General features: G+C 44.4%; 1 protein-coding gene across 4 annotated transcripts in view; it reads left to right on the forward strand.

The window, feature by feature from the left end:
- Positions 1 to 20,986, forward strand: part of ZNF354A (zinc finger protein 354A) — a 22,865-nt gene continuing 1,879 nt past the window's right edge. Inside the window, exons 1-5 of one of the 4 annotated variants that reach the window (XM_039460734.2) lie at positions 1 to 143; positions 982 to 1,066; positions 3,149 to 3,275; positions 4,200 to 4,295; positions 16,220 to 18,302. In XM_039460734.2, the coding sequence (XP_039316668.1) occupies positions 1,034 to 1,066; positions 3,149 to 3,275; positions 4,200 to 4,295; positions 16,220 to 17,778 (1,815 nt within the window). In that variant the 5' untranslated portion in view covers positions 1 to 143; positions 982 to 1,033 and the 3' untranslated portion in view covers positions 17,779 to 18,302. The other 3 variants (XM_074390708.1, XM_039460733.2, XM_074390709.1) reach the window with 3 other exon arrangements.

The following is a 20,986-nucleotide window of genomic DNA, read 5'->3' on the forward strand; positions in this document are numbered from 1 at the left end:
CGTGCCGCTGGGCCTGAGGTCGCCCTGACGCCGCCGGGGCGGAGCCGGGTCGCAAGGTTGGAGCCCGGCCGGTTGGTTCCTGAGCCTCCCGCCTGCGGAGCGCAGCCGGGAGGCGAGGCCCGGGAACGCCCGAGTCCGGGGAGGTGAGCGACAGAAGCGAGCGGGCCGGGAGGAGGCGGCGCCGGGCTCGGGGACGGCCTGCGGTCGCCGGGGCTCCGAGGGCCTTTGTGGGCGCGGGCGGGCACCCCCGCGTCTGTCACCGGCCCCCGCCTCGGGCTCTGGACTCTCGCCCCGCGCCACTGCCGGTGCCCCCGCGTCGGGCTGGCAGCCGCCCGCGGTGGACGCGGGGACGGGCATCCACTCCGGGGGCCGCCCTGTGCGCGCCGTGCGGGCCTCGCGGACTCGGGGCGCCGGGACCCCGAGCGCGGGGCGGACGCAGCTGGGTCCCCGGTTTCCGTGTCTGTCTGCGGCGGTGCCGCCCCTCCCTGCTCGGGCCCGCTGACGCGTTCCTCTTCAGAGCCGTTTTCTGTGCAGTCAGATGGTTCCGTGGCGGGAGGCAGAGAACCGGGTGGGAAAAGGCTTGCGGGGGAGGAGGTCGTCCCGGGCCCGCCGCGCAGGGGCGCGCACGGGGCAGGTGCCCACACGGGGCAGGTGCCCACACGGGGCAGGTGCCCTGGCGCTGCCCCGGTCTCCTGAGCGGCGCAGTGGGTGCTGGCGGTGCCACCTGGCGCCGAGGGCCTCCGCGGCTCGGGGCGGGCCCTGGTCCTGGGGGGCGCAGCGGGCTGCTGCCGCCGCCGCGGGTCCAGCGTCCGGTCCGGAGGCCCAGAGCCCACGAGACCCGGGCCTGGACGGGCGCCCGGCGCTGCTCCTCCGCGGGCTCCGGGCGCCTCCCTCTGCGGACGCGGGGTGGGATTTCGGAGCTGAGGGTTCCAGGGCTGGCAAGCAGAAGGGGCTTCCTCCTGGCTTCCTTTCTCTTCTCAGATCCGCCTTCTGGAGACTGCACCGCCCTCAGGGGAGAGCCCAGGAAGAGGACATGGCTGCTGGGCAGCGGGCAGCGAGGCCCCAGGTGAGCTCATGGCCCTCTCGCATCCCAGTGGATGGATTTTCCCACTAATTGAAGTTCCTCACTCCGAACCGTCTTCAGCCAGGGTGGCGCCCAAGCCCTTTTCCCTTGGAGGAGCTGGTCCGCCCCCGGGAGTGGTAGATTCTGGGAGGAGAACCAACCACCCTCCCCATCTATATGTCTTGGTGGTTCTTTTTTTTTTTTTTTTTTTTTTTTTTGAGTCTCACTCTTTCACCCAGGAGGCAGTGGCACAATCTCGACTCACTACAACGTCTGCCTCCCGGGTTCAAGCAATTCTCGTGCCTCAGTCTCCCAACTAGTTGAGATTACAGGTAACCACCACCACAGCCATCTTTTTTGTGTGTTTTTAGTAAAGATGGGGTTTCACCACGTTAGCCAGGCTGATCTCGAACTCCTGACCTCAGGTAATTCACCCGCCTCAGCCTCCCAAAATGCCGGATTACAGGTGTGCGCCACTGTACACAGCCCGAATCATTTTTTATACGCATTTATTTGTGTGTGTATGTATGTACGTATTTTATCATTTTAACCTTTTTATAAATTGTGGCAAAATATATATAACATAAAATTTACCGTTTTAATTTTTTTTTTTTTTTTTCTTTTTTCGAGACGGAGTCTCCATTGCCAGGCGCCAGGCTGGAGTGCAGTGGTGCGATCTCGGCTCACTGCAACCTTCGCCTCCCGGGTTCAAGCAATTCTCCTGCCTCAACCTCCTGAGTAGCTGGGACTGCAGGCACATACCACCACGTTCAGCTAATTTTTCGTATTTTTAGTAGAGACGGGGTTTCACCATGTTGTCAAGAATGGTCTTGATCTCTTGACCTCGTGATCCACCCGCCTGGGCCTCCCAAAGGGCTGGGATTACAGCCACCGCGCCCAGCCTACTGTTTTAATTTTTTAAGTGTATAATTCAGTGGCATTTTAAGTACTTGCACATTGTTGTGCAACCATCATCACTGTCTATCTTTATTTCTTAACCCTAAGGGGCAGACATTAAAAGGCAGTTTTACAGAGTAGTTAAGAATGGAGGCTCAATCAGACATCTGCCCAGATTTGAATTACACAGGAAAAAACACACAGAGAGGATAAAAAATTTGTACAAGTCGATCGGCTGCAGTGGCTCACGCCTGTAGTCCCAGCACTTTGAGAGGCTGAGGCAGACAGATCACCTGAGGTCAGGAGACCAGCCTGGCCAACATGGTGAAACTCCATCTCTACTGAAAATATAAGAATTAGCCGGGCATGTTGGCGGGTGTCTGTAATTCCAGCTATTTGAGAGGCTGAGGCAAGAGAATCGCTTGAACCCAGGAGGCGAAGGTATAGTGGGCCGAGATCATGCCATTGCACTCCAGCCTGGACAACAAGGGCCAAACTCTGTCTCAAAGAAAAAAAAAAATGTGTACAAGTCACAAGTCACAAAGCTGGTCAATGACTCTGTGACCTGGACAAATTTCTTACCCTGTCTGTGACTTTTTCTTTTGTGTAAAGTGGCAACAATAATAATACCTGCTTCGTAGAATTGTTGTAAATATTAAAGGTTATACACTGCAAATTAACGTAAAGCTCTTAGAACAGTACTTGGCCCATAGAAAGCCTTCAATAAATTACAGCTATTTTACTTTTCATCATTACTCTCCTTAAGCTTGAGTCAGCACACAGAGAGTTCCTTATTTAACCTAACCTCCATCATTAAGTATTTAGATTGTTCCTGGTTTTTTTTTGCTCTTACAAACGTGAATATGTTTGTGTACTTTATTGCACTGTTCATTACAGTACAAATAGAGTAATTGATACTTAAGGCTTCTAATATGTATCAGAAAGAATATTCTAATTAACACTTCCACTGATAGCCGTAACCCCTCTACCTATCTCTTATAGTGGCTGGACAAGGCCTGGCTCTCACTGTGTGCTGCTCAGTATGTCTTTGTTACTGGCCAGTCGTTCACTAAATGAATGACCTGGAACCTTCAGAAGCTTGAATAGTATCAGAAGCGTTTCTTGGGTGGCCTGTCTTCCCCACTCTGAGGCTGGACCTGGGTGAGCTGGAACGGCTTGTCCTTACAGGTGTCACTGACGTTCGAGGATGTGGCTGTGCTCTTTACCCGGGATGAGTGGAAGAAGCTGGCTCCTTCTCAGAGAAACTTGTACCGGGACGTGATGCTGGAGAACTATAGGAACTTGGTCTCACTGGGTAAGGAAATTTCCCCTGTAGAAACAGAATTCAGAAGTTGGGCTATCTCCGCACGCCCTTCCCTGAATAAAAGCTGTTGGTCGCTGAAAAACTTGAGCTGAGTTTGAGGATTGTACAAATCAGATCTTTATAACTAAATGTTAAAAACATACTCCTCCTTACAGGCATGGAATTGCCCCTGTGTCTGGGAATGGAACAGGTGGTATTGATAATCATCCCCCTCCCTTTATGTAATTGCACATTCAGAGTTTCTTGACGTTTCAGGCATCATTTCCCAATGATTGTTCTGTAGTTTGCTCATCTCTCAAGGAGGGCTTCATTCAGATTCTGGGCCAACCACTTGCCTTTCCCACTAGTTTTTTCCAGGGATCAGCAAACTTTGACTATAAAAAGCCAGGTAGTAAAAATTTTAGGCTTCGTGGGCTGCAAAATGGTCTCTGTAACATATTTCTCTTTTTGTCTACCATTCTTTGTACAAGGCCATACATAAACAGGCAGTGGTCTGGATTTGGCCCATGGCCCATAGTTTGCTGAACGTTGCCGTCCTTAAAAGGAAGTCAGATAACGTTTTCTCCTTTTAAACAAACTACCTGTACATAATCCTTTTCATAGATAACCTACTTACAAATTTGAATCAGTTTCTATATCTAACATTCCCTCTTCTGTACAAAGCTAATGGCACCCTATTGATTACAAATATGGCATGTATATTGTATTGTGTTACCATTTAATTAATCATACCAAATTCCTGTCCTACAAGTCACTTGGCTTTTCCTTACCCTCCCCCCTCCCCTCCTGGGGGCACAACTTAAGCACTACACGGAAGCTCTTTGTACCATCCTATGAGTTTTGTGTTTAAATTTGGGATAACTGTCAAAACAAAAAGCCTGATTTGTTTTGTTTTGCTTTTTTGTCTGCGTGCAGGGCTCCCGTTTACCAAACCAAAAGTGATCTCCCTGTTGCAGCAAGGAGAAGATCCCTGGAAGGTGGAGAAAGACGGTTCTGGTGGCCCCTGTCCAGGTAAGTGGGTGGCCCAAGGTGCCTGGGAATCGTGGTGGGCAACTCTCTGGTTAATGAGAGGAGGTGCAGCCTGGAGTGTTGGTTGGGAAACTCCCTTGAGGATTCTCAGACCTTCAGAAGTGGTGGGGAAGGGGAAGCCCAGGCTCTTAGATGTGATTATTCCCGCGTAATCACTTCACCACAAATCTCCCAGAATCTCTTCTTGCTCTTTCTTGTTCTATCAGGAGAGGGCTGTATTTTCATGTATTCGTTAAGCAAACATAGTGTATTTGAGGAATTTCGAATAATTCACTCTGGCCGAGCTCAGGGTGTGTATTTGGGAAAAGGAGGAGGTAAGGAAGGAAAGAGCCTAGAAAGCTAGGAAAGGGCCACGAGCTGAGTGCTTTGGCACGGTTCTGAGAGGTGGAAACGGTCCCACGGAGCCCTGGAAATCACTGAAGGAGTCGGGCAGGGAATCATAGGGTCCTTGGTATCTTAGAAAAATCGGTCTGAATTAGAAACAGTTGAGCCTCCGTCAGTGTAAGAACAGCAGTGTGTCATTCCTCTGGCAAGCATCACCACCCTGTAAACGAGAGCCCAGGGACACGCACAGAGCTCCCTGCAAGTTACAGAGCATTGTTACGAAGTCACCATTTATGTTTAATGAAAATTATGTGCACGTCTAAGGTGCACGTAAGCCCAGAGAGAATGTTAAGGAGGACGCACTTAGCTGGTGACATTAGTTACACTTGGAATAGGATCGAGGATGGGTCCCATGAAAACGAATGTTATTTATATGTAACGTTTTAATTTTTCACAAAGAGAATATATTCATGACATTCTTAATGTGATTTGAATTTATAAGAATGGTCACTTTGGAAGCATCATGACTGAAAGTGAGGCAAAACTCCAGGCGCGGTGGCTCATACCTGTAATCCCAGCACTTTGGGAAGCTGAGGTGGGTGGATCACATGAGGTCAGAAGTTTGTGACCAATCTGGCCAACATGGTGAAACCCCGTATTTACTAAGAATACAAAAATTAGCCAGGCGTGGTGATGGGCGTCTGCAATCCCAGCTACTCAGGAGGCTGAGGCAGGAGAATCACTTGAACCTGGGAGGTGGGTTCTGGTGAGCCACGATTGTGCCACATCACTCCAGCCTGGGTGGCAGTGCGAGACTCCATCTCCAAAAAAAAAAAAAAAGAAAAGTGAAGCAAAACAAGAGGCAGGAAGCCTTGCAGAGCGATTGCAGTCATGGAGGGAGGCAGGACGTGGAAGGTACCAGACAAAGACACTTGCCATGGTTTGTGAGGGACGAGGAGGCACCTGCATGATCAAGGTACAGGAGGAGTTGGGTGTGGGATGAATTTCACTTGAGATGCAAGTGAAGTAGGTGGAGATTGCTGGCGGACAGGTGTATAAGTGACAGGACAGGTAAGTGACAGTGCCGAAACTCAAGGGAAGTCAGGGAGCCATCAGCATGACAGGGGCATTGGAAGCCTAGAGCTGGCTGGGTAGGGGGCTGAGCAGAGGCCCACATTCCAGGAAACCAGCATTTGTGAGGCACTTAAGTAGGAGGAATTGGTGACAGAGTCCAAGAAGTAATCAGAGGAGAGAAACAGGGAGGGGCCATCGTGGCAGTTGGGGACTGAGAGCTGCTGAACTGGGGGGGCTCTGGCTCTGGGTGATCAAGGATGAACCCTCACCCACGGCTTTGCTATCCTTTGGTGAGTCATGAGCAATCTGCTGAGCGCTGGTGGTATAGAATTGGGCAGAAAGGGAGACAGGTCTTGCACTTGTAGAGCACACGATCTAGTGAGGGAACAGGGTGAACACACTCTTTGCACACAAGGCATAGAAGGACATGTTCCAGTGAGGACCACGTGGGAAAGACACTCGGTGCTGTGAGAGCACAGAGCAGGCAGGTGGCGTCAGCAAAGGTTTCCTTGAGGAAGGTCCCAGGATCCGAGAATATAGAGAATTGTTCCGCCTAAGAAATGGTGTTCGTGAAGGTCTGGAGAAGCAAAGCCAGTGAGGAGAAGGCAGAACAGGCACCCGAGAGAGCCACGGGCTCTGTCTGTCACAAGGTTTGGTTGGTGCTTGAGAGCCAAGCACAGGCTCTGAGGAGCCATAAGTAGCCCAGGGCAGGCCCAGGCTGTGTTCTGCTGGCACCAGCCTGCAGCCCATGTGGAAAGGCTGATGGCTGCAGTGCCAGGGCTTGTCCGGTCCAGACGACTCAGTGATAGCCCGCTGTGCCATGGGCCCAGTGAGGAGCTGCAGGGCAGGCAGCCTTGGTCTCCACAGCCCCTGTGCTAGGGAAAGCTTTCTCCTCTCTGAAGAAAGTTGAGATTTTTTGATATGGGAACCACACTTGTCTGTCTTTTTAACACTTCTGTGGGAGAAATACACTACATGGTCTGACCCTGGCTACCTCTTCACCCTCAACTACTTCTACCCTGCCTTTTATTCGAGGCCTCTAATTACCCTTGGCAGCCCTGCAGTTTGTCAGGGAGGTTCAAGCAGGCCTCCACTCCGGGCCTCTGCCACTGCTTTTTTCTGTCTGGGACTGTTCTTTGTGGCAGTCTTGTGCCCATGTGGCTCACTTCCTTGTGCTGCACAGGCTTCTACCCACACAGGCATAGCTCATCTGACACACGGCCCTCCAGTCCCCACACTGTCTCCTCCTCATGCTTTATTTCCCCTCCCTGTGCTTAGCACTGTGTAATAGTACCTATTTCTTCATGATCTGTATCTTCCTCTGCATCCTTAGCTACAGTAGAAGGTGTTGCCTCTTTCATTCACTCACATTTCTGAAAACCTAAAACAGTCCCTGGCCAGAGTAGGCTTCCAGTTATACAATGAATGCATGAATAACTTGAACTAGGTTAGCGGTGTTAGGGACAGAAAGAAGTGAACCAGTCCCAGAGATATCTGGGAGATAAAGCCAGCAGGACTTCTGTTAGACATGGAAGATAAAGGAGATGGGGTAATAAAGAAAATAAAAACAAAGGCTGATCGCGGTGGTGCACACCCGTAATCTCAGCACTTCGGAAGGTAGAGGCGGGTGGATCACGAGGTCAAGAGATTGAGACCATCCTGGCCAACATGGTGAAATCCTGTCTCTACTAAAAATACACAGATTAGCTGGGCGCAGTGGTGCGTGCTTGTAATGTCAGCTACTCAAGAGGCTGAGGCAGGAGAATGGCTTGAACCCAGTAGGCAGAGGTTGCAGTGAGCTGAGATTGCACCACTGCACTCCAGCCTGGTGACAGAGCAAGTCACCATCTTAAAAAAAAAAGAAGGAAAGAAAGAAAATAAAAACAAACTGAAGGGAGAAGGGATTGCTGTCAGGGTTGCTTGTTCGATTTCTGGTTTGTTCTGTAATGGTGATTTCTTTCAATGAGGTAGGAACACTAGAAGGAGATCAGATTTGGAGATGATGTAAATTTGGTTTCAGAGGAATTAAATTGAGTTGTTTTTGGTTGACCTAGTTATCCCAGTGGTGATGACAAGTAGTAGTGATTTTGGAGTACTGTACCTCAAAGTATAGACTGAGCATGAAATGTAAATTTGGGAGACCCTGATTAATTATAAGGTAACTAAAATAATGGGGCAGAGTGACTTAGCCTAGGGAGAGTGTTCATATTACAGTAAGAGTAGAAAGAGCATGAGACCAAATCTTGAGGAACCCCAGCATTTCAGGAAGCCAGGCAGAGAAACGAACCCATAGGGAAGACAGGTAAAGTATACTATAAGGAAAGTCAGGAGAGGCAGGTGGCATTGGAGGCAAGGCTTGTGATGGGACAGTAGCAGTAGACGGGGCAAAGTAGAGGGATATGAGGCAGGTTTAGATGGCAGAATAAACAGGTCTTGGTAATGGGTTAGATGAGGAGGCTGAGGAATAAAGAAGTGTTAAGGTTAACTCTTAAGGTTTTGATTCAGAACTGGTGCCATTTACAGAGACAAGGGGTTGACCAGGTCGGAAAGAAAAGTCGTAGGTTTGATTTTAGGTGTGTTGACTTTGAGGCATCTAAGGTGCTCTTTTGAGTAGGCTGTCTGTAAGGGGGAGTTGAGTACAGGAGATGTCTTTCTTAGAGGCTGAGTCTACAATTGAAGTTTCCTGTGGAAAGATGCAGAGTGAGAAGAACTGGGGGCCTAGAACTAACCCTCAGGTACTTCAGGATAATAAACCGTGGTACATCCACGCAGCTGTAGGGTGGAATGAGGAAGACCTGTGGAAATTCCACTGTGGGCTGATCTCCAGAATGTGAGAGCAAGTACAGAACAGAACAGTAAGTATAGCACTGTTATCTAAGAAAGGTGGGTAGGGCATACGAAGAAAAACGTGTGTGTATTTGCTTATACTGTCATGGACCACATGTTTCAGTCAGTGATGGCCCACATATATGATGTTGTTCCCTTAGATGGCAATGCTGTATTTTTCCTGTCCCTTTTCTATGTTTAAATATGTTTGGATGCACAAATACTTACAGTTGTGTTACAGTCGCCTAGTTTTCAGTTTACTAATGCTGTATGGGGTGTAGCCAACGAGCAGTAGGCTATAGCATATAGCCTAGGTGTGTGGGAGCCTGTACCGTCTCGGTTTGTGTAAGTGCACTCTGTGATGACTGCACGGGGCAGCATTACTAATAACGCATATCTCAGAACATATCCCAGTCATTAAGTGGCACATGATGGTACATTTTTTAGAAAAATAAAATCAAAAAGGAGATTAATAAAAGTGGTTATCTACAAGGTGAAGGAAGAAAAAGAATGGAACCGAGATAGAATCTCGAACTTTTTGAGGTCTCATAATTTTGACTTCAGAACTATAAAAATGTTTTATAAAATTATAAAACAAAATTAAACAAAAATGAGAAAGTGCCCCCTTCATATTGAAAGCAAAATGAAACAAAGAACCCTAATTGTGTTCCAGGTTGGTGGCTTAGCCACAGAAAGTGTTACTTGAATTGCCTTTACATTGTAGCAATTTGACTTATTAGAGCTATATATCCTAAGGGCAAAAGTAATTGTGAGCAATAGTGTTAATTTTGATGGATGTGATAAGAGCAGTTTTGATGTGTTTGCAGATGAAATCATTGCTGTCTGGGATTTGCTTTAGCATAATCTAGTGGAAGAGATGTAAGGGTTTGTATTAGTTTGCTAGGGCTCCATACTGAAGTACCACAAGTTTCGTGGCTTAAAACAGTAGAGATCTGTCGTCTCCCAGTGCTGCAGGTCAAAATCAGGGTCTTCGCAAGGCCCTCCTCCCTCTGAGACTGGCTAGAGTTCTTCCTTGCCTCTTCCTCGCTGGTAGTGATGGCCAGCCTGGAGATGCTCCATGGCCTGCAGCTGCAGCAGTCCCGTCTGTGCCTCTGTCTTCACACTGTGTTCTCCCTGTGTCTTCACATCATCTTTCCCTCTGGATGCCTGTGTCCAAATTTCCCCATTTTACAAGGACAGCAATCACATTGGATTAGTGCTCACCCCAATGACTTCATCTTAATTTGATTTAAAATATGGTCTTTGCAAATCAAAGACCATATTTTAAAATAAGGTCACATTCTGAGGTCCTGGAAGTTAGGAGTTCCTCATATCTTTTTTGAGTGATGGAATTCAGCCCATAATAAGTTATAAATAGAACAGTGTTAAGTGGTTATTGAAGCTGGCTTGGAGATTCATTGTACAATTCACACTACTTTTCATATGCTGAAAATTTCTATGTTAAAAGCTTTGAAAATAAGAGTTACCACAACAAAATTTCTAGTACAACTTTTCTCTTTACCATCAACACAAACATTATGGAGGATGTTCACAGATATGCAAAACTACCCCCATCGTGGTTTGTATAGACTTCCCAGCAGATTGCTCCCTGAGTTCTCTGACTCTAGGAAACCTTATGAGACTGCAAATGCAAGTGACATTTGGATAGGTGGAGCTTTAATTATTCTGACTAGTTATAGGGTAAGGTAGGGATGGATACTTCAGCAAGTAAGTCTGGAAAACTGGCTTGCATTCAGATTTGGGTGCTGCCTTCAGCCCTCGTGCTACCTCTTCATCTAGCCTATGGCGGCGATCCATTCACATCCCATCTTATATGTCAGTTCTTACAAAACATTCCAGCAGTCACCTGCTGTACCACTTTTCTGTCTGCACCCTCACTATCTAAGGATAGTTGGATATGCTCATATTCACATCCATTTCTAGCTTATGTTTCTATTGTAAAAATAGTCACATTGTATTGTGATTACCTATTGATATCTTTATTTCTAATGTCAAACCTTAAACTCCCTGAAGAAATCAGCTGTTCCTTTTAATTATTGGATCCATAGTGAACTGGGAATTACTGATGCCTAGGATAGAGCCTAATACATAGTAGGTGTTTTTAAATATTTGGCAAATTAGTAAATAAGGAGTAACCAATGCTTTTTGAAATAAGAACAATTCTGTGTATTAAGAAGGATAAATCCAGTGGGAAATAATACTGGAAAGGTGAGAAACAGGTCAAAGGAATGGCTTAAGGATCAGGAGCAGGTCACTCGACAGTAAGGAGATCCCCAACTTAGACATTCATGCTGGCTTGTTAGAGACATTTTAGTGATGAGATTTAAGAGAATTTGCAGCCTGGGCAACAAAACAAGACCCTGTCTCTACAAAAAATAAAAATATTAGCCAAGCTTGGCAGTGTGCACCTATAGTTCCTGCTGCTCAGAAGGCTGAGGTGAGAGAATTGCTTGAGTGCAGTGAGCTATCATGGCACCACTGCACTCCAGCCTAGGCAACAGAGCAAGACCCTGTCTCTCAAAAAAAAAAAAAAACACAAAAAACAAAGATTTTGATGATTGCCTGGGGAAGAGAAAATTCTGGGATAAAGCTAAGAATTTATGGCAAAGTAACTGAAAAGATGATGATGTCATTTTGAACTGGAAAACAAATAAAAAAAGATTTGAAAAGGAATGCTCTGGGTTCACATTTGGACAGGCTGAATTTAAAAACAAAGATAGTTAAGTAGAAATTCTAGCAGGCAGTTGGAAAGAAATCTGTAAAGTATTTTTCAGGATAGTCATACATATAGGAGGTATGGGAGCGAATAAAATCATCTAGAGAGAGGAGGTTGAAGAAACAATCTCCAGGTACAGTAGGAGTCCAGGTAGGAGAGTCGAGAGTCTAGATCTAATAGCAGGAACTGGTCAAGGCAGTGGCTATCAGGAAGATAATTCTGGCTTCTCAGCTTCTGACCTAGATATTAACCTTGTTCATTAGGTAGCTGGGGCTTGGGGTTGATCCTGGGAGGAAGCAAAGGTTGAACTGTACCTCAGGAAACTTATTTGTAGGCCTCTAAAAATTTTTAAACAGATCATAAGGAAGAGTTAGGATGTCCACAATGCAAAACTCACATCTGCTTCAGTGAAAAATATGATTTCAGGACTAAAATACTGGCTCTTTAGAGTTGGAATGAGTTTTGATAATGAACTTTTGATAGGTAATTATATCTGTTAAAAAATAAAAGCTCCCCATGTCTCATTTTCTTTTTCTTTTTCTTTTTTTTTTTTTTTTTTTTTTGAGACGGAGTTTCGCGCTCTTGTTACCCAGGCTGGAGTGCAATGGCGCAATCTCGGCTCACGGCAACCTCCGCCTCCTGGGTTCAGGCAATTCTCCTGCCTCAGCCTCCTGAGTAGCTGGGATTACAGGCATGTGCCACCATGCCCAGCTAATGTTTTTTTGTATTGTTAGTAGAGACGGGGTTTCACCATGTTGACCAGGATGGTCTCGATCTCTTGACCTCATGATCCACCCGCCTCGGCCTCCCAAAGTGCTGGGATTACAGGCTTGAGCCACCACGCCCGGCCCCATGTCTCATTTTCTTACTGTCCTTTAAAAGCTGTTTCAAGGGTTTCTACTCTTAATGTTTCTATTTTCTCGCCTCCCATTGTTTCCTCTGTGCCCTGCACTTGGGCCCTCTTCCTTATGATTCCACTGCAAGCACTGTAAACCCCAAACAACCTCCATCTCGCCACAATCAGGAATAAATTTTTAGTCCTCAAATTATTTGTCACAATTATCATTCACTCCTCCCTGAAGTACTTGCTTCCTTTGGCTTCAGGAATACTGTACTCTCCTGGTATTATTTTTAACCTCCAAATATTCCAGCGTCCAAGTGATTCCTTTCAGTTCTTCAGCTTTAAATAAAACCCACATGCTGCTGACTCCCAAATGCCTGTCTGTAGCTCTGACCTTCCCCAGATCTCCAGAATGATAAATACAACCTAGTATTTCAATATCTTCCTGCAATTCTATTAGGGCATCTCAGCCATCACAAACACACCGGAAACAGAATGCTCCCTCAGACTCGCCCCTTTCCTGGTCTTCCTCTTCTTGGTGACTGCTGCCAGCACTCAGACTTCTGACTGGAAACCTAGGCATGATCACTAACTTTCCTGTTTCCCTCTCAGCATCCTGGGAGTCCTGAGTCTTATTATTCTTGGTCCCGAGAGCTCTTCCTTCACAATACAGCCTGGTGTAGTCACCTGTACCTCCAGCGCTTTCTCACCTGAGGAGCTGCGGTAGCTTCTTCAGTAGCCTCTCCCCTCCCTGCTTCCACTGCTGCCCCAGGATAGTCGGTCTACACAGCAGCCAACTCAGAAATGAACACATAATTCCCTAGTAGCTTCTTTTAAGGCTTATAGCAAATTCCATAGTACTTACCACAACCTGGGCCCTAGAGCATTTGTCCCCACCTTTTTCTTTTCTCTTTTCTTTTTTTTTTTTTGAGACGCAGTCTCCCTCTTTTGCCCAGGCTGGAGTGCAGTGTTGTGATCTTGGCTTACTGCCACCTCCGCCTCCTGGGTTCAAGCAATTCTTTACCTAAGCCTCATGAGTAGCTGGGATTACAGGAGCCCACCACCACACCCAGCTGATTTTTGTATATTTAATAGAGACGGGGTTTCACCATGTTGGCCAGACTGGTCTTGAACTCCTGACCTCAGGTGATCCACCTGCCTTGGCCTCCCAAAGTGCTGGGATTACAGGCATGAGCCACGGTGCCCGGCCCTGCCTGACTCATATTTTATCATTTCACCGTTTTCCCTCCTCTTACTTTACGCCATCCAGTCTCTCTGCTATTCCTTAGTCAACCATGCTTTTGTGTTTGCTGGTTCGTTTGCCCAGGGAGCTCTTGAGCACTTTGTTCAGATATCCATATGACTTTTCTGCATGTACTTGTTATTTGTCCCTTCATCCCCCTTCCTTCCCTAGCACACACACATGCACACCCATGTGCACACTCCAAGGTATAAGCTCCTTGAAGGCTGGAAACCTGTCTTATTCAATACATTATCTGCATTCCTCAGAACACTACCTGGCCCTTGGTAAGCACTTAATATTTGTGAATGGAAGGGATGTCTCCAGCATATGTAAAGATAAACAAGGAAAAATCGTGGAGTGCTCCTGAAGCTGCATGTAGTTCAGCATACCTAGCAAGAAGCCAGGAGAGGGGGGTGAGGACAGGTGGACAAAGGTCAGATTAGATAGTACTGTATTCACCATGTTAAAAGGACTCTGGTCTTCAGATGTGAATCATTGAAAATCTGTTGGAGCACTTTAAGGAAGTTTGCAACATAGTAAAATACTGATCTTAGAAAGATTGGTCGGGCATGGTGTCTTACCCCTGTAATCTCAGCACTTTAGAAGGCCAAGGTGAGTGTATTACGAGGTCAGGAGTTCAAGACCAGCCTGACCAACATGGTGAAACTTTGTCTGTACTAAAAATACAAAAATTAACCTGGCATGGTGGCACATGCATATTATCCCAGCAACTCAGGAAGCTAAAACAGGAGAATTGCTTGAACCTGGGAGGTGGAGGTTGCAGTGAGTGAATATCATGCCGCACTCCAGCCTGGGCAGCAGAGCGAGACTCTATCTAAAAAAAAAAGATTATTCTGGCTGCAGCGTGGAGACTGAATTGGTAGAGGACAAAACTAGTTAGGAGATTACAGTAGAAGTAGTAATTCGTGGCAAACAAAATACCACTTAATTACCTGATCCCCATGCTCAGGGCTCTAGCAAAGGTGAGGGGCCTTTCTTTACACTAGGCCTAAGACAGGTTTGTATCGTTGCCTTACAAGCTATAATCCAAGTTGCAGAATCTTGCTTCCTTCTTCCCAGCACATGTATTAAACCTAGAAACAATGGCTGATATACACAGGGAAAAGCACTTCATTTTGCCACTGCCCCCTCCATATATTTGGCCCAAATATGTATTACAATTTGATCACTTAATTTAGCAATGGAAAAGGAACCAGGAAGGTGTTAAGCATAAAGTTAAGAAACTCTGCTTTCCCTTACAGTAAATAGTATAAAGATACGGGGCATGTAAAATTAGTCAAGGAGGATATGTGGAGTGGAAAAAAAAGAAACCAAACCCTAGGGAATACCATTATTTAAAGAAAGAATGGAAGAAGAGTTATCCATGAAGGGAACTAGTAAGTGAACATTAATAAGAAAAGGGGAAAGCAGAATGTATTATGTTTATTAAGCAGAAGTAAGTTGCACAGAGGTGTGAAAGTGACTGTCAAATAGGAATCACAAATACAGTGAGATACAAATGGTCCTTTTAAACAGTTACCTCTACCCCAGGAGAAAATGCCAGGACTATGCGTAACCATTCCCCTGACAGAATTTAGCATTTACTGAATTGTGTTCTTACCCAATTATAGTATTTCTTCAGTTCTTTACTTTTCCACGTTAACCTTGCTTTATCTTATATATTCATACCTGTCTTATTTGTTGATCTTTGACTCTTTTTCAGCCCTCCCATGTAGCCTCTCTTGCTTGATGCATTAATAGTCTGCCTTCCTGGCTTGCAATTCTTGGCTCTAGGCCTACCTTGTGGTACCTCTTGTTGATTAATTCAATAACAGGTTCCTCCTATTTGAACTGGCCCTGGAACCTGTCCAATCTCTGAAATGTGTATGTGTATATATGCATATTTGTATATATATATGAAATACATAAGAATATTTGACATTGTTTAAGTTTAGGAATGTATAAGTAATTAGGGCATATTAACAAAACATACAACTTATATATATAATTGGAGTGCTGTCAAGAGGATCTGTAGGAAAATAGGGCATGCTGCTGATGTTAGAAAAGGAAAGTGAGATATATACATACATAGAAAGATATATAACTACAGTATACATGTGTATATACTACAAAATTAATACATATGTTTAATACTCTGGTAAGTGCTATCATAAGGAGAATGAACTGTGGCTGCTCAGGGTCAAAGGATTGAAAGAGTCCGTTTTTGAACTGAATCTGAACGATATAAAGGAATTTAACATGGGTGAAGGGACTTTCCAGATTAAGAATAATTACACAAAGGCTGGGCGTGGTGGCTCACCCCTGTAATCCCAGCACTTTGGGAAGCCAAGGCAGGTGAATTGCTTGAGGCCCAGAGTTCAAGACCAGCCTGTCCAACATGATGAAACCCCATCTCTACTAAAAATACAAAAATTAGCCAGGCATGATGGTGGGTGCCTGTAATCCCAGTTACTCAGGAGGCTGAGGCACGAGAGTCTCTTAAACCTGGGAGACAGAGGTTGCAGTGAGCCAGGATTGCGTTACTGCACTCCAGCCTGGACAACAGAGTGAGGCTGTCTCAAAAAAAAAAAAAAAAAAAAAAAAAAATTAGGATTCCATCATGGGTTTCGCATCTTGACACCAGCCTTCCTTTCTCAACTCATGCTCCCCTTATAACCCTTTTCTCTGTTCTTCATAAGCCAATTCTTCTGGTCACTTTTATTTTCTCACCCCCTTTAGATGGGTTTGCTTTATTCTTTCCTCACCCTAGTACTTAAATTGCTGTCAATTTAAGTACACATTTAATCTCGGTAGTCAGATGCTATGATATCACATGAAACATCTTCTTTGTTTCCCTCCAGGATTGAAGAGCATTCATAAAACCACAAAGTCAACACAAACACAAGACTGTTCATTTCAGGGACTGATACTGAAAAGATCCAACAGGAATGGACCTTGGAATTTAAAATTGGAAAAGCCTTACATATATGAAAGCAGATTAGAGAAAAAGGACAAAAAGGAAAGTTTTCAGGTAGTTTCAACCACCCACAAAAAAATCCCCACTAGAGAAAGAAGCCATAAAAATAGTGAATTGAGCCAAAACTTCAGCCCAAAGTCAGTGCTTATTAGGCCACAGATACTTCCCAGAGAAGAAACACCACCAAGATGTGAAATACAAGGAAACAGCTTCAAACAGAATTCAGATTTACTTAATCAACCAAAAATTACAGCAGATAAACGCTATAAATGTAGTATGTGTGAAAAAACCTTCATTAACACCTCATCCCTTCGTAAACATGAGAAAAACCATAGTGGAGAGAAATTATTTAAATGTAAAGAATGTTCAAAAGCCTTTAGCCAAAGTTCAGCTCTTATTCAACATCAAATAACGCATACTGGAGAGAAACCCTACATATGTAAAGAATGTGGGAAAGCCTTTACTCTCAGTACATCCCTTTATAAACATCTAAGAACACATACTGTAGAGAAATCCTATAGATGTAAAGAATGTGGTAAATCCTTCAGCCGAAGGTCAGGACTTTTTATACATCAAAAAATTCATGCTGAAGAAAACCCTTATAAATATAATCCAGGTAGGAAGGCATCTAATTGCAACACATCTCTTTCTGGATGTCAAAGAATTCATTCTAGAAAGAAGTCCTACTTATGTAATGAATGTGGCAACACCTTCAAGTCTAGCTCATCCCTTCGTTATCATCAGAGAATTCACACCGGAGAGAAACCTTTTAAATGTAGTGAATGTGGGAGAGCCTTCAGTCAGAGTGCATCTCTTATTCAACATGAAAGAATTCACACTGGAGAAAAGCCCTATAGATGCAATGAATGTGGGAAAGGCTTCACTTCTATTTCACGACTTAATAGACACCGAATAATTCATACTGGAGAGAAGTTTTATAATTGTAACGAATGTGGTAAAGCCTTAAGTTCCCACTCAACGCTTATTATTCATGAGCGAATTCATACTGGAGAGAAACCATGTAAATGTAAAGTATGTGGAAAAGCCTTCAGACAGAGTTCAGCGCTCATTCAACATCAGCGAATGCATACTGGAGAAAGACCCTATAAATGTAATGAGTGTGGGAAAACATTCAGGTGTAACTCATCCCTTAGTAATCACCAGAGAATTCATACCGGAGAGAAACCATATCGATGTGAGGAATGTGGCATGTCTTTTGGCCAAAGTTCAGCTCTTATTCAGCATCGAAGGATTCATACAGGAGAAAAACCCTTTAAATGTAATACATGTGGGAAAACTTTTAGACAAAGCTCATCACGTATTGCACATCAGAGAATTCATACTGGAGAGAAACCCTATGAATGTAATACATGTGGGAAACTTTTCAACCATAGGTCATCTCTTACTAATCATTACAAAATTCATATAGAAGAGGACCCCTAGAGAGTAGATTTGTATGTGAAAGCCTTAAACCAAAGCTCATCAGAGAATACATCCTTGAGAGTGATGTAATAAATGTAATGGATATGAAAAAAACCTATAGTCCTCATTAGGTACTTAATTCCATGGATAAACCTTGACTATGTAATAGCTATGAGGAAAGTGTTTGTGCCTGTCAGACACTTTAAAAAATAACCTGAGATAAAGAGTTTACAATTGGAGACACTGACTTTGGCCATTTTTGAAATGAGTTTGCTTTTTCCGTCTTCCTACAGACGTATATGCTACGTGTCATCACATGATCATCAGAAACATCTAAGTGGGTGGGAGGCGTGCTTTAGAGTTCTCATTAGAAGACCAAACTGGTAATATTTTTATAACATTTTAATAGCATACAAATGAATTGATCAAATTGTACCTTTTTAAAGGACCAAAATAAAAGACAAAAATGAATTATGAACTACCTCTCAGTCTCTGGGGTTTGTCCTTTTCCTACCCTGATGTCAAACTTGTGTGTGGATTTCATTTTTAAAAAATCTGGTCTCTTATTCAAGTAGTTGTGAATTGGGAATTTTCTACTCAACTATGTCTTAACTTGGCTTTGGTTTATTTCTCTGAAGTCATTTATTAGGAAGGTGTACCAGTTATATGCCCTGAACTTATTAAAAGGAAAAATAGGCAATTATTTCAGGTTTAAAGCTACTAAATATGTATTTTTTTAAATTTATAGCAACACATCACAAGAACTTGAAGAAATCAAACACTTGTGGCAAACTCTTGAAAAGGACATGGCTGGAGTCTGAATGTTTATGTCTCCCGCAAATTCCTATGTCCAAATGCTAACCTCCAAGGTGATGGTAATTTGAAGTGGGATGTTTGGGAAGGTGATTAGATTGTAACGGCAGAGCCCTAATTAATGGGATTAGTGCCCTTATCAGGCTCCAAGGGAGCTTGTTCTGCCCTTCAGCCATGTGAGGGCACAGCGATAAGATAAGCTTCTTTGAATCAAGATGGCCATAACCAGTCGGCAAACCTGCTAGCACCTTAAATGGATTTCCCAGCCTCCAGAACTGTAAGAAATGTTTTGTTAGTTCCTAGTATGATGTGGTATTTTGTTATAGCAGCCCACATAAGATGTGAATTGTTTCATAAACTCATTGTGTGACAGGTCCCTTACCAGGTTACTTAAGGGTTTATATCTACTGCTTGATCCCTGAAGGCTGGGCAGTAAGCAAAGGCCATGGTTCCCAGCCAAGGAGCAAGTGTCCCTGAGAACCCAAACATCCCAGACTATCTGAGAACACACCAAGAAAACAGTCCAATCACACACATTAGCCAAAGAGCCAGAAAATTAGCTTAAACGCAGGTTAGAGGTACGAGGTGTTGCAGATTTCCAGAGCTGTCCTGCTGCCATCCAGAAGTGCACTATATGGAAGTCCTAACAAACTCATCTACTCATCAAGCTGGATTTGTCTGAGTCATTCTTTGGTCTCTTGGCTCCTTCCCAGTTTGGCGGGGTTGGGGGCTGGTGGCGGGGAGCGGTGTATGTTGCAGTTCCAAGTTTTTCCTCATAGCAGTAAATATTTCTTAACTTTGGAGCAGGTCCTATAAAAGTTTTAAGACACGTGCTTTTCTTCATGAAGCCATGAATTGGGGGTAAGGGGATAGAGTTGGACTAGCAAATGGGCAAGCAGATTATAATGTGGTTCTTGTTTTAATAGGCAAATAAGTTACGACAATATGTTGCAATATGAGAATATTGTAAAGATATGCACAGGATGAAAAATGACTCATCAAGAGAGTCTGGAGGCATCAAAGAAAGCTTTCCAGGGGCAGTGATGCCTGAGGCATATTTGGGGAGAATAATAGGAAATCTGAGGGAGAGAGAAACATCCCAATTAAGAGGAAACTGAATGTGCCAAGTCGCAGGTGGACAATAGGGCACATTTGGGAAGCTTAATTGTAGAGCTAGTGAGCAGAAGGACAAATGTTAAAGCTTGAGTAGAAGGCAGAAGCCAAATCACAAAAGGCCTTATCTGCCAAGCTAAGAAGTTTGGATTTTACGGTAAAATTGGTGGAGTCAAAGATGGTAACCAAGGGAAATTGCAATGAAGGTAAGTGCAGAGGGAGTGAAGAACGCTGAGGCCTGATGATGCCTGATGCCGAGAAATCTGGGCTGTTGAAATTCAAGTAATAGGTAAATGAAGGTCCCAACTCAAGCAGGGACAGCCTTGATGGAGAACAGGAGGCAGATAATTATGTGTTAGAATAAATAAGGCATGGCGTTCACAGGCAAATAGGCGAGAGTGGTGATTGAGAAGAAAGCTGACTCAGGATTGCCAAAAGTCCTATATTTAATGATTTTTATCCGGAATCCTGTATTCACTTTGTTAGGACGCCTTAAATGTGTTCAGGGTTTCTGCCTGCCATTAACGAAACATCAGCACTTAGAGCTACTGTTCTGCTTCAGTAATTGGCACTTAAATCGCTTCCGTGGCAATACAAGCTGGAAATTGTACCTCCACAAATGAAGATCTGAACAATCTCTTATGCTCTCTCCTACATGTTTGACTAAGACAAGGAAGTGAGAATAAAAGTACTTGTTTTCCATATTAAAGAAAGGAAAAGACTGCTCTTTTGGCCAAATTCCCAAGTTGTAAATAGATAATCCCCAATAATTAGATTTTTGGATTGAGTACACATGGTCTGAAAAATCAGTGACAGCCTCACTGCCAGTAGCCATGCTTCTGAAGTCAACTCCGTGACAGCCTCCAGCTTCTGAAAGCCACTTAGTGCTGCTCCTAGACCCCAGCAAGTCCCTCCCTCCAGTGACCATGCTTCTAGAAGTTAGTCAGTTGACAACCATCTTATTCCAGTGACCACACTAACACACTTGAAAATCTGTCAATCCATAAACACCCCTGCTTCTGAAAATCCACCAATCCCAGACACTGAGCTTCTCAAAATTTTGGATAAGGTCAGCTCTGGCTTTCTTCAGGGGTACTGTACCTGCAAACACAGTTCTCCCTTGCAGGCATGCATAAAGTTTGACTTTTTTGTGTCACATATCAAGTTCAATTTATTGTTAGTTTGTAAGTTTGCACCCATTTCAATAGTTCAGCTTCAATTTATTGGCAATTATGCTTCACTCTTGTGAGATGATCAAAATCAGTATTTTCAATTATCGTGATCACTGTAATCTATTTTTTAT

Source organism: Saimiri boliviensis, chromosome 20 (assembly GCF_048565385.1).
Source record: "Saimiri boliviensis isolate mSaiBol1 chromosome 20, mSaiBol1.pri, whole genome shotgun sequence".
Taxonomy (NCBI): Eukaryota; Metazoa; Chordata; class Mammalia; order Primates; family Cebidae; genus Saimiri; species Saimiri boliviensis.